The following is an 18210-nucleotide window of genomic DNA, read 5'->3' on the forward strand; positions in this document are numbered from 1 at the left end:
GATTAATACATAATTTCAATGATTGCCATACAAAGGGTTAAACTAAATGTATTAATATGTGCTTTAAAAAAAAAGTGCTTAAAGAATTGTGACACTGCCCCACTCTTTAAATCATATGAAGTATGACAAAATTTACTGTGCCAAGTCATTACTCTCACCATGGATATTTCAAACCTTATTTTGTTTCCGTGGTTGCTTCTCATGTCAGGTTATTTAATTTCTTTGGTTTATGTGTACATTTTTGATTGTCAGAATGGTATTGATTTAAAAATGTATTATTGTGCTTGTAGTTTGCACCACATCATACCCCAGAGGTGATATTCTGTCCCTATAATGTGGTTAACCAAAATATTAGAAGCCCAGGTACGCCGCAGCAAACGACGTATTGTTAAATGAAGGCCCGTTCTCTGCCGTCTGGGAACGCTGCCGACACGGGTCGTGTCAAATAAAGACAAACGAGGTCAACAGAATAATTAGGAAATTGACATCATCAAATGAAGCGGCTGGGCTTCATGAACCCTGCAGCAGTCTGCGCACGCGGCATATTCGCGCCGCACGTAAAGTCAATGTGGTGAGAGCGTAGGCAAACAAAGCTTCACTCACACGCGACCAGACACGTGGCAACATTAGCATCCATTTAGGTTAATTTTGGGTCCACCTGGCAGAGCCAGTATTCACCCCGCTTGTTTTGCTCTGGGCCAGAGACATGTGGTATCCATAACTGGCTCTTTAGCGGCTAAATGCTCCACTTTGTTCAGCTGCAGCAGCGGCAGCAGCTCCATCAGAAATGTGTATCTGCGCTTAGCTGAGTTTTTCTTAACCCCCCCACCCACGCCCCCCAGCACAAGTCAGCCCCACCACTCCCCTCTGAACGGCTGCTACAAAACAATCGAGCGGCTTGTTGGCCTCGGTAGCGGTCCACGCTCTCCAAGTTTCATCAATTTGATTTGGAGTTTTCTATATTGAGTAACATGCTGCAGTGTAATGAGAAAGGGCTGCTTATCGTGAAGGGTTGCGCTGTTGTCAAATGATATGGGAAATGTTAAAGTGAATAGGCAGTTCATAATAGGTGTGTCTTCAGGTTAGATTTGACGAGGGCTAATGAGTGTGTGTTTTGGCGTTCAGGTGGTAGTGTGCTCCAAAGACGGGGGGGCAGACCAGCAGGAGGGACGCTGAGGTGGATAAACTCGCAGGTAGCCATGACTTATTCTGTTGTATGAATGGATTATTATTATTATTATTATTATTGTTTCATACTTTTTTTTGCGGCCTAAAACACACAATACAGTACAAAATCACTGTAAATAAATATAAAAAGTTCTAAAATGTTTGAAAAGTTTATCCAAACTTACTCCCTCCAGCCGCGATTCAAACGCAGGGCCGTCGTTTTCAAGAGCGCATTGAGCCAGCGTGCGAGCACATGGCTAATTTACATATGATTTGCATGCGTCCTGGGGCATATAAATTAGCCAGTCCGTTACTTCCGATATCCGTTAAATCGCGGTCTGTTAAAACGAGGTTCCACTGTATATGTGGACCCTCCAGCACAAAATCGATCGGAAGTTGCACGGCCGTGTTTTGAGCGATATACGTATGTTTCTGAAAAGGCATTAAAAATGCTTTCCAACGATGCATAGATTGTGGTAATCGGGTAACATTTGGTGCAGATATGTCCGTTTAAAGATCAGAAGCTGCGTTTCAGGAAAACAAGGATGTTTTGTTTCTATCACGAGGTACTGTGTTACAACCTGGTGTTGGTGCATATGATGTACATTTCAAATAAAAAGCATCTTCCTTTCACCACTGTTGACTGCTCTTTCATCCACCATTGCTTTTGTGGCGTGTCTGTTTTGTCGAATAATTTTGACGCTTGTGCGCCTTTTGATGACGTCTAGGTCGGATGAACGTGACCTGAGCGTACATTCTGCACTCGTATCGGATACATACCCAGCGTCCGCGCGTGACCGCGTGGCCCTCGCGTCCTCCCTCGGATGCTTGTTTAGTGAAGGTCTGAGATCTTTTGAAGTGGGATCTGTCTCGTATTGAGATGAAAGCAACGGGCGAGCTGAAAAAGCTATGACCCCCACGACTAGCCCCTGTCATCTGTCCAGCTAATTGAAAGTGGCTTGGCGCGTATCCTGTCTTGCTCCCGCCTCACCTCTTCCTCCGCGATCTCCAGGGATGAGCCTCCATCCTTCCCCTCGCCACGCCTCCATGCTGATCTTGGGACATCCCCAGTTGTCTTTGGCCTTTGAAGGCAACTATAATGGAGTCGGGACTGGTAATATGAGACAAAAAATGAAGGGGGGGGGGGGTTATGGAATATTGGAAGTTCCAAGTAGGCTCAGGGGAAGTGTTCTTCTTCTCCTTTTGTTGGGATTGCTGTGCGACAGGAAATTTAGCACAACGTTGGGCTTGATTCGATTCAAATGAAAACAACGCCAAGTTTCACCTCCCGCATGGAAGCAAATTAAGGAGAGGATGAGGAGATCCCCCCCGACGCTAAGAGAGCAGGCCAGCGTGTAATGAAATGGACCGGTTTTTTTTTTCTTTCCTTTTTATTATTTACAGTGCAGAGGGTGTGCGTGAGTATCATTTACAATCATTTCCATCCATCTGCGGCACTGGAGCCTTGCTCTCGTGTTTTTCATCGTTCGCGAGAAGCAGGCAGACTCCAGTTCCAGCGCTGATGTTTCCACACGATAATAAATACAGTGTAATAAGGCAATATTTCTATTTACATGTCTTATAAAGCTGTACAGGAAAGTGGACAAGAGGGTCAGATTATTTTTATTGAATTTTTTTTTTTTTTACACATTTTTTAAACAAGCAAGGAGATAAATATAATAACATAGTAAACGCCCACCTATTCGCGGTTTGCTATTCACAAATTCACACAACCATTTTTATTTTAATGTGGAACCTATTCTGAGCTATTCTCTGAAAAATTCAACAATTTACGTTTTTTGTTCGTTCACTAACACCCCAAGATGCCACAAAATGGCGCCAAAGCCCTGAGTAATAGGTACGTAGTAATTGGTGTCAAGGAAGTACATTGGAGTGATAGATCTCAACTGACAGACAAGTTTTGTATGTCAGGTAGGACCCAAATTTAGCCAGGGTTGTTCGTAGAATTTACGGAGAGTCTTCGCAGCGTATGCATGTACATATTATTTTGAAGAGTAATTTCAAAAGATGAGTTTGAAATGATATTAAAGTGCTGTGGGATCATATATTTGCATGCAATTGAGGAGGCAAGTTTAGCCTGGGTTGGTATCAGAAATTATAAGAGTGTCTCGATCGCTTGTTTTTGCTCCGCTAAGGAACTATTTAAAAGCAAAAGAAAATTATCCATAAGCCATTTGTTTTCAAGGGTAATGTAAAAGGAGTTTGAAATGATAATAACGCGTTTTGGGATCATAGTATGCGGTATGTTTAGGATTTGTACTTTTAATAAAGGTAATATACACATTTACCCAATTACTCGTTTTTTTTCTTCTGGTCCCTTTGCCAGATTAACAGGGGTTTACTGTTAGTTATACTAATTGTTCATTTTAACCACAGCAACATGGTGAAAAGATGTGCTAGCGCAGAAAAAGAAATGTATTGCCCACCTCTGTTGTGTGGGTTATAAATACATGAGGCCGAGCTACAGTTGCAGCACGGCGGACCCTCCCAAACCGAACCGAATCTGAGAAAATGTTCATGAAACTTTTAAATACTGTACAGGTAATACATTAAGTAACGCTTTAGCAGACCGTAAAAATAAGTTCTACAATTAAGAGTTGTGAATAGTAATGCAAAAAAAACAATGTAGTGAACATTACTTTTGATGAGTACTGTATTTTTAGCCCGACACACAAAGAAAAAGCCAAAGAAAACACACAAAAACTTTGAAAACATGGACTAAGATGAGCTGATGCCAAGCCCCTTAGGGGGTACGCACACTAGGCCGCTTGAATTTGGCTGAGATTTCCTCTTCCTCTTCTGTCCCCTGCTGGTTGACTAGATTATTTTTAGTCGTTTTGTCTTTTTTCTATCGTGCTAGGTGGCGATTATCACTTAATAACAGAGAGAGAGAGAGAGAGAGAGAGAGAGAGAGAGAGCGAGAGAGTCACATGTCCGTGAATATTCACCTCCCAATTCAAATTTTTTTCAGTGCCCAGCTCTTGTTTACCCAAAAAAGAGGAGTGAGACCAGCAAACAGAAGCAGAACGAAGGGACCTGAGGCAGCAGAGGATTCAGAAGCAACGTGGAATTAGCAACTTATCTCCTCGACAGGTGAATGTCACCTCTTTTTAATTTTTAATTGATAGTACATTCCCCAAAAAACCTTCAAACATTTAGCGTTATCATAACAATCCATTACGAGTAAGTCATGCTACTAATGTAGCAGCCGTGGCTAACGCCGGCTTGTTGACAGTGCTAACGCTAGCTTGGCATTGCTATTGCTGCTATTTTCTTGAAGCTGGATAGTGTTCTCTGTGACTATTTATCACAACATCACACTTTCATAATCGCATGCCATAATTAATGGCCACGTTCGAGAATTACATTTAAACGTTAGCGTGAAGATCCATTCAAATCTTGCAAGCAGTTTTAACACCCCTTTATTTATATGATAGTACATTGCGGCACAAATGGCCTTTTGTGTAAGTAGTCGCACCCTGTTTTTGTTTGTATACTGAAATCTTGTTCCCTTTTTGGACCAAAGTTATTCAAGTTTCAGTGAAACTTCAAAAAGCCTTTTAAAGCGGGTCCTGGAGGATGTAAAAAAAAATTCCCAATGGTGCTGCTTGAAGATGATTGATGGACATTTGGACAATCCCCAAACAAACAGACCTCTGCCAAGAGGTCCGTCTATACTGCGGCCATTTTATTTTTTTTATTTTGTATTTGCTTCAGCGCAAGTAATATTTCCAAACGGGACACGATAGCGTGGGCTGAATGAAATCCTCCCCCCTGCTGTTCGTCGATCAAGTCTAACAAACAGTCTAAATCTAGATGGCTGTGTGTGTGTGTGTGTGTGTGTGTGTGTGTGTGTGTGTGTGTGTGTGTGTGTGTGTGTGTGTGTGTACGGGACGGTGCCAAGATAAATACAATGATTTGCGGAATGCCTGCGCCGCAGCATGGACTCCCATTTGTGGAATGTCAGTGCTTTGATTGCTTGCTCGTTAGCTTCGGAATAATATCAGGAAGAGAAAAGCGGGCACACATAAATTCCCTTCATGAAAATAAATGGCAGAGGGGGTCACGGCTTTGGAAGGTGCCACGGAATGTAACGGGATTTAGATGGTAAGATAAGAGCCCAAAAGCGGTTGCGGTAGTTTGTCTTTCTCTCCGCACCGTGATTCCTGCTCTTGATATCTCCTTTTTGTGTTTCAGGTTCTGAAGTGTTCATAAGTCAATGACAAAACTCATAAAGAGGCCCCTTTAGGGCCCCTCGTCGATGCTATCACCCATAAGCTTCTGGATGGTCACCCTGCGGATGGAGGGCCTGGACGCCAGCTCGGGCTTGGGCGGGAACTGCTCCGTGAGGATCTGGAGAACCGAGTCAATTTTCTGGTCCATCTGGTAGACCTGGAAGAGTAAGACAAAAAAGCGCCTTGAGAACATATGGTTGCATACATTTGTTAAAAAAAAATTTAAATTCATATTCTCATTTGCATTAAATATATTGTCTTTGTAGCATATGAAAAGGATGTGCAAATCATTGTTTTCTGTTTTTATTTATATTTTGCAAAACGTTCCAACATCATTGGAATTGGGGTTTGTAGTTTGTTGTTGCATTTATTAAATCCACCTCCGTCTGAAGCCGAGTCTGATTTTGCCCATCTCAAACGGAAAATGTGGGAAAATTAGCCATTATAGATCAAAAAAAGGCGGGACATCTCACAGTGAAAATAAGTTGTAATGTAAAATGTGTAAAACATAAAACACACTACAGGGGGTCTGTGTTTACGACGGTACAGACATATGAGGTTGCGAACTGCACGCAATAAACTAGTTTGCGCAACGGGGTAAGAAGAATATGTCCTTACACGGTACAAGAAGGCACGTTCAGCTTTTCATTTAGTTTGTTTTATACTTATGGCCTGGAAGTGTTTTTCATACAAATATTGACTGTAATTATGACTTTACTGCTGCGTTCGCAAAGGGTAGCGACACAGACTCGGTTTCGTTCTGACTTACTATGTACCAAATTTGGAACATATCTCCGTTGTCAACCAAGAACCCCCTGTGCCTTTTCACCAGTGATATGGCAGCCAACCATTTGGCTGCTGCTGTCTAATGTAGCTAACATCTAACGTCTTTTCTAACAGCAGTCTCAAATGCACAACACCAGACACTGAAGATTCAAATGAAAGTCCTTAGTTTACAAAAATAGCCAATGGTAATGTGAACAAAAAACAAGTAGAAACCTCCATCCATCCATCATGGATAGAAGCATAGCATAGCACATAGAAGTATTGGGAGAAAATACAAATTCCACATTGGAGGGCCGGAGCCATGATACAAACACAAGAACTTCAGAATTGTTTTTTTTAAATCAAATTATACAACAGATATATTATACCACAATGACCACACACACATAAAGTCTCACTTAAAACACACAGTGTATTTTGTTGTGCAAATACTGTGTACAGAGATGGCATCGGCATACTAGTCCACTCCTTGCATCTTTTTAAATGTATACACAAAAGGAAGCGCACAAATGTACTTGACGTGCACTTCAAAGGGACTCACATAGACTTTATAGGTTTGGCCTTGCTTTTACCTCCCTACTCATTTAGTTAGCATACAGCGCACACGAGCATACACACACACACACACTTACACGCACCCACACACGTTCACACACAGACAGTGGCGTCTGCCTCCTCGAGAATGACTGAAAGATATGAGGGGCCTCTGGCACTCACTACTGAAACACTCGCATTCACAATACTGAAACGCTCTCACATTCATAACAAATCCTTTCACATCTCATCTAACATATTGAAATATGCTCAATAATATACTGAAACACACATTTCAGTCGGGTGTGAGAGCATTTCAGTATTTAGTGTGAGAGTGCTTTAGTTGTATGTGTGCATGTGTGAAAGCGTTTCAGTAGTGTGCGTGACAGTGTTTCAGTGGTGTGGTGTGTGTGTGTGTGTGTGTGAGCGTTTCAGTAGTGTATATGACTGAAAAACATTCGGTAGTGTGCAAGAGAGCATTTTAGTAGTGTTTGTGGAAGTGTTTCAGTTGTGTGTGTGTGTGAGCAGAAAAATGTCGGTAGTGTGTGTGAGGATTTTAGTAGTGTGTGAGACCTTTTCTATAGTGCTTATGACTGGAAAAAAAAACACTTGTATGTGAGCGTTTCAGTAGAGTGTGAGAGAATGTTTCATTAGTGGTTGTAAGAGCGTTCCAGCAGTGTGTATGAGAGTGGTTTGCATAGTGTGTGTGACACGACGGCCCCTCATAGAAAGACGGCGCTTTTCCAACTGCGCCACACATGAAAGAGCCACGAGACGAGGTGTCACGACACACAGACAACTCGCAACTTGACGCTCACCGCTCCGTCGTTGAACATCTACAGCACTTTTTTCACTGGCTCCAACGTGCATTGCCTGCCCTCTCTTCCTCATCTATTAAGAACGTGCGTCTGACGGGCCGGACGTTTTTATGGCGGAGCAGGGCATTTAGAAGCTATTAGTTTTGTTGAAATACGATCGCTATAGGAGGACGCGTAAAATATGAAATATGAGTCACAGAGAGGAATGGCTTTGCATTCAGACACACACTGCAGTGTTGGAAATATTACTACATACATTACATATTACTAGTTGGATGTCTATTCAAAGTAAGTTTTAGTTATATTACAATATAACAGTCTCTGAAGTGTAATGTGTTACACTACTTCTGTGTTACCTTTGAGTGAAGTGGGAATAGCTAAACTGCAGGAATAAGGAAGCCTAATTTAAGATGTTTTAAGACCTTTTTAACTCATTCACTGCCAGCCATTTTCAAAGCAAAGTTCCCCATATTGCCAGCCGTTTTAGAGCACTTTGACCGATCTTTCAAGACCCACAGACTATTGTGTTCCGTGACAACATTAGCGCTAGATAGATTGATTGATCGATCTTGACCGAGTTCCTTTTGAATTCCTTAGACTTTTCCATTATTCTGAGTATTGGTCGATGAGTGCAATCGTGACCCCTATTGGGGAGTTAATGGAGCTTGGCCTTGCCCAATATAAATGATAGAGAGACAGCCATAGAGACAGACAGAAGGGACAGATATATATTTAGATATTCTCTGAGTTCCATTGACCTAGTCATTGTCTTGAGTATTGGTCTTGACTTGAGATACATTGTAAGACATACATTTATTAAAATCACTATCATTGTGTTGCCGTTGTATTTTTGACAATCAACCCAAACATTCCAGCCTTGTGGTCACTCTTCATCAGTCCATACCTGAAGTGTCCTCCAGCAAAAAAACAAACGGGTTTTGACTAATTAGTCCACAGCACCTGCTGCTATTTTCCTGCAAGCCCTTCCCCAACGTCTTTCTTTTGTTTCTGCGACCACAGGAGAGTCATTTATTTGTGACTTTGTTTGCATCGGAAGCCAGTGGCTGTGGTTTTTTTCTTATTTTCCCCCTTCTGGTAATAGGTTCTCATAAGGACCACTTCATTTGAGCAGCGCTTTCCGGACTTCTTGTATACAGCGTTCTAATGAGTGTTTTCTGCCATTTCTACTGGACATCTCGAAGAGGCAAGACAAACCTCTTAATTGAGCAATCAATCAGGGGTTGGATAGACCTCTCAGTTCGACCCTGAATCTGGATTTTTCAGACATTTTGGACAACAGTTTTGAAAAGACGTGCCTCAAAACACAAATCAAGGTCCAGCAAGGCTTATTTGGATGCCTTTGGTGTGGAAGAACCAGATATCAAACAGTTTGGGGATGAGCTGGAGAGGAGATCTCCTCCCTCTGCCAGGCCCAACCAGAATACTATTGCAACTTTAAAATTGAATTGCAGCAAAATCAATTCACTCCAAATGATATATTTCCTCTCTTCCTTATATTTCTGCACGCAGTTTTGGTTGAGAAGACACACAGGTTCGTTCACATAGGAATGTTTCTTGTTTATGGCAAAAAGTATGCAACAAGTGTGTTGTTTGCGCTCACCCAGCAAACAACAAACCCCTTGTCACATACTTCAAAGGACAGACAGTAGCCGTTAGTTATGGTTTGAATGGCACGTGGCTCATGAGATTTATGTACTGTACTGTACATGTGGAATTTACAATTTGTCTGATCTTGATTCGTGACAAAATTAATGGGTTTCTTGGTTTGGCCCTGATAATTAAGCCTGAAAGTTGAGGAATATGCAATTGAGCAATTTGTAAAGTGTGTTTGGAAATAAGCTGGTTTGGAATTGTGATTGGAAGCGCGCCAAATTGAAAACTCTTCCGAGCTACAAAATTGTGAAACATGCACTGACGAAAAGTCTCTAGCTCGATCAATTTTTAACAATCATTTTGTATGATTTGAAATCAGTAGTTTTCTTGGATTGACACAGAGAATTAAGCATAAAACTTGAGGAATTCGCAAATAAGTAACGAGGACAGTAAATATGTTGGTGTTTCAGAAAGATCGTTTTAGAATTGTGATTGGAAGAGTGGTGAATAGAAAACCCTTCTGATCCGTGAAATTAATTAAATTGGGAGTTTTTAGCGAGTTCTATTTCAACTTTATGCCACATTAAACAGAACTGCGGAATTTGGAAATTTAATTCCTCCGACAAGAGAAATAGTGCAACAGAAAACTAGTCAATGTCAGCGCTCCTACTCACGCCCACAGAAAAGAATTCAGTAACTATATTAAGCTGCATTCATACTATTACAGGTACACAATTTAACACAAACAGATCCACATGGTGTGTAGCTACAGCTACTGACGCACTTCCATCATGAGGACTGCTAATGGAATGAGACAGATAGCATCGACATAATCGTCCCTGCAGGGCAGTTTGACGCTAAAAAGGAGCTCGCATGAAAACAAGAGCAGTGAAGTGTCAGCTATAGATTATGACATACTTTCACATTTGACACGGACTGGCTTTAAAAGCCCTGCTGGAGACACTGGAAGGTCATGACACATGGTGTGTTATGAATGTTACGCTTTACTAGTCCACTGAAAATCACAGAGAAGTTTCCAAAGACGGCATCTGGAAAGCAAACAAAACAACAAACAAAAAAACACTTCTCCACATCTTCTGCACACAGACAGAGATCCAACAAGTACATTTGGCTTTAACGCTACTTAAGGGATTTGGGAATAAAATGTGAGTCAGTATGTTGTTTTGCATGTGCTTCGCAGCACAGCCAGTCTTCATCTGGTCCTCAAGCGCTGGCCTGTGGTGACCGAGCGGGTTACAGCGCCATCTGTTGGGGGGTGAGCGTCCTGGCCTTTTGCGCTTACCAAATTCTCCCGTGATTGCTAACAAATGGAAACGAGGCCCGTGAGATTAGTGGACGAGGTGGTACGGCGGTCAAGCCGTGCGGAGGCCTCCGCCTGTAACTGATCATAATGAGGTGTTGTAGTGACCTATTCAGCAGGGAAGATAAAGCAGCTTGATGAACAGCTTGGCGCTATGTCAGCAGACTATCAGGAAAAATACACTGCGTGCGTGTGACTATTGTTGTATGCTCAGTTTGCTGCTGTGTAGCAGTTGTTTAAGGGTTTGTAATTACCAAAATATCTATGCTAATTTCCGTTAGCCTGTACACTTTGCATCTTAGTTGAAAAACTGTGAGTGAGAGGGTTAGAACAGGCACTATAAGGAATACTTTGAAGTGTGTTTTGATAAGTAAGTGTATAATACTAAATGTGTTTAAAGCATATGGAAGGGCACTGATTTTGATGTTCTCTGAAGTTTTGAGGAGTCCTCTGTTGTTGGCCTATTTGGCTAAGTTGACCACAAAAATTAGTCGACGCAAATATTCCTGCCTCGACGCAATAAAAAGTATTAATAAAAGCATATTTGCGCCGTCCGGAACCAATTTGCGCCGCCCAGAACCATTTGGCCACTGTCCAAATGTTTACCGCACGGATATTTGTTGCAGATGGATGGATGCACTGTTGGGCCTGTAAAAAAAATTCCCAAAAACGACAGGCGTATCTGTAAGTGACTATTTGATGTGTAATGTACATATAACATGACCCCGACATACTTGTTAATGGAGAAAAAATGCAAATTGTCAGCCAATACAAATATCTTGGGTTAATAATAGATTCACAGCTTTCCTTTAAAGCCCATATTGACAAATTGTGTAAAAATATCAAAGTAAACCTCGCAAATTTTCGTGCAATTCGGAATGAAATGTCAACTGAAGCTGCAAAAATTTACCTGCATTCAATGATTCTTAGTCACTTTAACTATTGCATAACCAGTTGGTCCCAGGCTGGTCAGAATGCAAAAAAACCATTGGAAGTTTTGTACAAACAAGTAATTAAAGTGATGGATAAAAAACCAAGGCACTATCATCACTGTGCAATTTTTAAAAAATACAATCTTTTAAACTGGGACAGTCTTCACATATTTGCAGATTTAAATTTGATTTATAAAGTACTGCATGATTTGGCCCCAGCTCCTCTGGCTGAGTTCATCAGCCAAAGAAACAGCTCTGAGCGTGTCACTTGAGGCTCTGTCAGAGGTGACTGTCTCATTCCTCTGCGCAGGAGCACTTTCAGTCAGTCAGCCTGGTCAGTGAGGAGAGCTGGTGAGTGGAACTCAGTACCTGAGGAGGTTAAACTGCTTTACAACATACAAGGCCTTCACAAAAAAACTGAAAATGTGGCTAGTTAACACCTATAGCTGCCAACACTAAAAGACATGTATGTTATGTTGTTTTTTTGTTATGATCAAAAAAATTATGGTTTTATTCTCTCTTAATAGTATACTTTGATTATGTATCCTGTATTATATTGTCTTGTAGATGTATTTTACTGCTTTTTTACATCATGGCCAGGGGACTACAGATGAAAACTAGCCTTCTGGCTAATTCTGGCTTTTTTAACCATGTGTACTTAATGTGTTTTATGAAGTTGCATTGTCCCCTTTCAAAAAGAAACTGATAAACTGATGATGTATGAGTGAGCTGAATGGTAGTTAGCGTAAAATGGTCATCGCTAATGTGCTATTGCTAATCGTGAATGCTAATCATTTAGCAAAGGCTGACTTTGTTTATACCATACACTCTGTACCGCAGTTTCAGGAAAGAAGTTTATCGCTCATGAATGAAAATAAAATGCATGTTAGTTGTAAAAAAATAAAATTTAAAAAAATAATAATAATTGAAAACATTTTTTGGGGGGGAGGCAGGAATTACAAAAATATCTATAGGATAGTCGATTCTAAAAAGGTTCGATCGTGACAGCCCTAGGCTATTGTTTATTAAAAAATTGCATTTTAAGTAACTGCTGCAGTAGGTTCACTTCAGGTGAATTTGCCCATGCATAGACCCCCACTGCCAGCCCACTCCCTGTCCAAACACCACTGTCAGTGAATGGAGAAGAGGGGGAGGAAGAGGAGGAAGAAATGTGAAAAGGAGGCAAAAATATATATATAAAACAAGCAGAGCAGCTTGCTGACATGCTGAAACCATTACGTGTTTTCAGCACCCAACATGCTGAGTGATGGCAGACGACTTCGTAACAGGGCAGCACTCCGTGAGCCATTAGTCATTTGGACACGCTCGGCCCCAGCCGGGGGGCTTTTCATTCTCATTAAACCACACGTGAGCCTAACTCGGCATGGAACACTTGTTTGTAAAAGCAATAGAATGCTTGAAATGAACAATTATGCCAGGGGTGTCCCAGTCTCTGGCTGTCGCTAAGACTTCTTTCTTTACATATCTGCTCACAAGACTCCATATGATCAAACATTGCACAATGGCAAAGATGTGACTTAAATGCCGTTACCTCGTCTCGATGTGTCTTGTGATAACATATAACACGCGAGAATGCACAAGCAAATTGAATTACTTAGTAATCGTGTTACTACGGACTCTTAAAAATGTCTCAGTAGTATGATGGTGAGATAATATATTAGCAAGTAGCACAATTTATGAATATGAAATAAAAGCAATAAACATAATTTCCTGTTTTTAGAAGTTAAAAAAAAAAAAAAAAAAAAAAGAATTTTTTTCTTCAATGGATACTGGCAAAATGATAGCCTGTAGTTTCACATGACTACATAATACAAAATCATGTGGCATTTTGTGTGAATATCGTGGCATGTATGAATATTAAGTAAGAGAGCAATATGATAACACGCTGTATGATGATATAATATCGAAGAATGATTCCCGCATATGCTAACATGATCATGACCATATGACATGAATTCAAGAAGCTTAATTTGTGAAGAAAATAACAAGCGGTATGATTACACAAATGTATGTATGTTAGCAACCACAGAGAGCTTGACACCATTACTCTATAACATGATAGTAACCAATAGGCAGTGATGCCCGTAACGCATAGTAACACGTTACTCAAAAAATGTGGTCCGGTGACATCATAAGTAATCTCACGCGTTTTTATATTAGAATAGTCAGATTACACTTACTTTGAGTTAGCGGCCAATAGTTACTTTTTTTGCTCATGAGAACAAGAGCTTAATATGCTTTTGATATGAAAATATGTTATTTACGGTCAAGCAACAGATATTTATCATTAACAAACTACAGTGCTTGGGAACATGAGGCAAGTCAATAGCCAAGATTCAATAACCTTGATTCAGTCGCGGTGCATGTCATAAGTGTAGACCAATTTTCAGCCTTTGTTTTAGTAATGAATAATAAAACAGACGAAATACACTATATTCTTAACTATCCATAACTAAAATGGACACAACGACTCACTACAATATAAAAAAAAGGCAAAATATTTATAAATGGAGCCGTCTGGGGCAATGGTGTCACGTGACATGTTGCACGTTTTCCGCACATAGTCAACTCACGTGTACCCAAGCAGCCACCGGAGTAAACACAATGGACGCTGACGACTCTGACGAGGAATTGGCATACTTAAACTGAAAATACAGTCACTACTTAGACTTTCTCTAAAGAGGACAATACTAAAGTTCGTTGTACACTATGCGCACACACACACACACACACACACACACACAGTTCAGTGCCTTAAAATCGATTCAGTAACTTTTTACCCAAAAATTCGACCAGCGTGGCTGTGAAATAAACTCCAACATAATGGACAGTATGGGTGAAATTTCATAGATTCCTGTTGTTTCGTGTAAGTGTATTTACTGTTTCAGCCATTTTTTGTCCCATGAAAAGAGATGTTTAATTGGTGTTAAAATAATGAGGGGATCCTTGGAAAAAAATTCTCGACTGTAAGGGGTCCCTGGACCCAAAAGGTTTGAGAATCCCTTTTCTAAACAGTCAAATACTAATGGATAGAAAAAAAATCACAGTGAGGTTTCCACAAGGAAAATCTTTTAGGTATAATGTTAATAAAACATATAGCTAAGCAAGTCAACAAACCTGCTCTTTGTAACACGACGACGTGAGGCTTTAAAACAGCGTCGTTGTTGACGTTGTCACTTGTTCCCCTCCTTGTCCTATCGTTCTTTGAAAAGGCTACAAATATTTCTCATACGGCGGCACTTGGTCGGGCATTCAGCAACGCTATCAGCATTTCTACTTGACACATTTTCACATGATAATAACAACACTTTACACTCACACTTGATCTCTGCCTAGCGATGTGTTGATCACAAACGCATGTCTATGTTAGCGGCCAGCGAGCTAAGCTAAGCTCGCTTGAAAGGCAGCAATGTGCACCGAGGCGAGTCACACGCTCACATCTATATCAACTCTGCCGTGCATAAATTTATTATTTCCTGGTATCGATACAATTGAGTGATTGATTTTTAAAACGATTTTAAATCGATATATTTAATCCGAAAGCCCAACGTGCCAAGCACAGATTGATGCAGTTGGATCGTAGGAATATAAATTGATACACTGATGAAGTGGATGAATAGTCAAACCCCTCGTAAATGATTTTATAGACAATAAAAAGAGTTTTACATTAGCATAAGTGTGTATTTGTGTAGTTGACTAGTCCTTAGCTCATTTGTAGTGACAGCAAGACTGTGTGTAAGTGTCTGGTGTTTTTTTTTCTTCTTTTTCTTCTTCTTCTGTCTATTCAAGTTTAAGGGTCCCGACAAAGTTCCGTGATATTTTCCAGGACTTTTCCACAATTAAATTGGAGCGCTTCCGTAAGTTTTGCTCTTCCTCTCTGGTTTCCATACTGATGGAGAGGAGTAGCTGAAAATCACCAGCTAATGTAGCCAATGTGTGAAAATGCCTGACGTGTCCAAGTGACCTATCTGTATGATCTCCCTTGAGCAATTTTTGAGTATCGTAATTTCTCGTGTATAATGCACACCTATGTACAATACGCACCCCCAAAGTTGACCTAAAATTGCATGAATTTTGCAATTGCAAATGCATGATTTTGCTTCCACCCATTTGATCAAAACATGAATTATCTGTATTTTGTTAGTTTTTTTAAAGAATAATTCTGAGGTTAAGCACTTTATTTGAACACGTAATACTTTTTAAAAAAATTTACTTGCTCTTATTTTGTAATTCACAGCCCTAGTTTTATTTAGTATATTAGAAAACACACAGTTGTGCTCATATGTTTGATTACCCAGGCAGAATTTGTAAGATGGGTACAATACTTTAAAGAAAACATGAAGGACCAGGTGATCCACATTTAATTTTATTTTAATGGAATTAAAATTAAACGGTCAAGCATTTCAGAAAAGCATTACCATTAAACAAAACATAACCATAAAGAAATTAATGATGGTTGTTGTTCAGTCATCAGTCATATTTAAAAAAAATAATAATAATATTTCACAAATTCTGCCAGGGTATGTAAATTTATGAGCGCAACTGTACATATATGCAGTCATATGTGACCTTGTCATATTGGAATGAAAGTCTAGGCTACACCTTTTTTTATCACCACTAGATGGTGGCATACATTTATAAAATGTGAAAGTTTTTTTCCGTTTGCCCCTATACCTATGTATAATGTGCACTATTGACTTTTGACAATTTTTTGGGGGGGAAAATTGCGCATTATACACGAGAAATTACGGTACATCACCCAGAAACCTGCTTTTTATTTCGCGGATACTGTATATCTATTTTTAGTACCTTAATGAAGCACTTGCCTTGGGCTTAAAAGGACTCCACCCAGTCAGTCAACATACAAGTAGCATGATTTGAAAATACGCTAGCATTTAGTCTCAGTAGGCCTACATGTAGTAAAATTATAGCAAATAACCTGGGAAACATGTAACCACTAAAATTCTATAAACCTTCATATGTATCATTTTATATATATTGTATATATTAATAGCAAGGAGCATGTCCCTCTTTAGTTCTGGTGTCGGAAGCGAGCGGTGACAGTTTTGATTGTCAAAACAAATTAAGAAGAAGGCATTCCCGCTTTCTGTGGCCCAACAATGCTAATGCTAAAAACAATGCGAACAAAAAAAAGCAATGTGCTTCTCTTAACTGTGTACTTTGACCGTGTGATAGCATGATTCTCGAAAATGGTTATATGGTTATATTCCCGAATATGATAATATGGTTGTTTTTAATGATAGCAAGTGGCATAATTTGTAACTTAACTAATGTGATATGATTGTATGGTTACATGTATCATGAGTATATACTTCAATAGAGAGTAATATATTAGAAAATATGCTTGTGTCTAGCATAACCATATGATATGATAACAGGTGGCACTAACGTGGTCTGATTATATGATAGCAGCTATTAGAGGACATGAAAGCAACTCTTGTAAAGTGTTGCAGACTGACAAAACAAATCAAGGAAAACAACAAATTAGCCTTGATTATACTTAATGGTTGGCGCTAACGCTAACTCTACTGTCTGTGCTTATTTTGCATGAAGGTTATAGTGTCTACTCTGAAGTGGTTTGGTGATGTCGAAATTAACATGTTATAAAGTCCCAGCCCATGTTACTTTTTGGAATAGATTTCTGCACAAAGGTTGTAGGTGAAGAGAATGCAAAAACGTCCTTGCCAAGTTGGGAAAACAGAGCTTGCCACAAAGGCCTCTGCCAAGGAGAATGGCTTCACTTGAACCCGGTCACTTACAATAAGTTCTTTGTGTTTGTACCGCAAGGTGTTGCCCAACCAGAGGAGGCGGAGGAGAGGTTAGGTTAGGCTTCCCGGTTGGCTCACGGGAAGGACAGAAGGCGGGTTTGGTTTGGAAGCACCTGACACTCGCGATGAGCATCAAGGGTCGGTCTGCCACGTGCCGCACGAGGGGGGCGGACGTGTGCTGAGGGCTGCGATAATCTCTCAAAGATTCTTTTGTTTCACATTCCCTCCTTCCTCCTCTCCCTTTTTTCTCGCTTTTGCACAGACACACTGTAAATGTTCATGAGCTCATGTGTCACAAAAAATGCACACTCAATCGTTTTAACAGCTATTATTCATATACCTTGAACCCTCGTTTATCTAGGGGCTTCAGTTTTAAGGGCGTTGGGGGACATAACATTAAATTGTAGTTGAAAAATCAATTTATTGGCTTCTGAGTTCCAAACTAGTTATCCATCTATTTGTTGTCTATTCAAAATAATATGAGACGATTATGAAACAAATTTTATGGTCTCGCAGTCATGCCGGCCCTCTGAGGGAAATGATAACTATGATGTGGGCTGCGATAAAAACGGGTTTGACACCGCTGAGTATCAATATCCACAAAACACTCGGTATAACACCAGAAGGATCTCTCAAACGGAAAAGGTAACACACCGGGTGTAGTTTATCGGCTCAACATGCATTGCCAACACACGCGCGCGCGCACGCACGCACACACGCACACACACACACACACACACACACACACTTCAAACCGACTTGAAGGGTGTCAGTATAGCGGGAGGCGCTGACCATCCTCATCAACACAGTGTGGCGGACATGCCACACAAAAGATGCCACCCGGCACCCCAGCCTTGCACTACCGCCGCTCTCCACCAAGGTAGACTGTAACTCCAGAGTCACACGCAGACTCTAAACGAATTAACACAATAAACTATCTTCAACAAGACACAGACATTTGCTTTGCCATGC

At 40.4% G+C, this 18210-nt stretch overlaps 1 protein-coding gene and 1 long non-coding RNA gene across 8 annotated transcripts in view; one reads left to right on the plus strand and one right to left on the minus strand.

The window, feature by feature from the left end:
* The first annotated feature begins 2315 nt into the window (after positions 1 to 2315).
* Positions 2316 to 5523, plus strand: LOC133478058 (uncharacterized). Its single transcript, XR_009788555.1, has 3 exons — positions 2316 to 2585; positions 4160 to 4281; positions 5386 to 5523. It is a non-coding gene; the product is annotated as an uncharacterized LOC133478058 (long non-coding RNA).
* The window catches only part of kcnq1.2 (potassium voltage-gated channel, KQT-like subfamily, member 1.2), a 192670-nt gene continuing 179893 nt past the window's right edge, over positions 5434 to 18210 (minus strand). For 5 of the 7 annotated variants that reach the window (XM_061773587.1, XM_061773589.1, XM_061773585.1 and 2 more), the window contains one exon: positions 5434 to 5580. In XM_061773587.1, coding sequence (XP_061629571.1) covers positions 5434 to 5580 — 147 coding nt within the window. The remainder of the gene's footprint in view (positions 5581 to 18210) is intronic. The other 2 variants (XR_009788554.1, XR_009788551.1) reach the window with 1 other exon arrangement.

Source organism: Phyllopteryx taeniolatus, chromosome 5 (genome assembly GCF_024500385.1).
Source record: "Phyllopteryx taeniolatus isolate TA_2022b chromosome 5, UOR_Ptae_1.2, whole genome shotgun sequence".
NCBI classification, from domain to species: domain Eukaryota; kingdom Metazoa; phylum Chordata; class Actinopteri; order Syngnathiformes; family Syngnathidae; genus Phyllopteryx; species Phyllopteryx taeniolatus.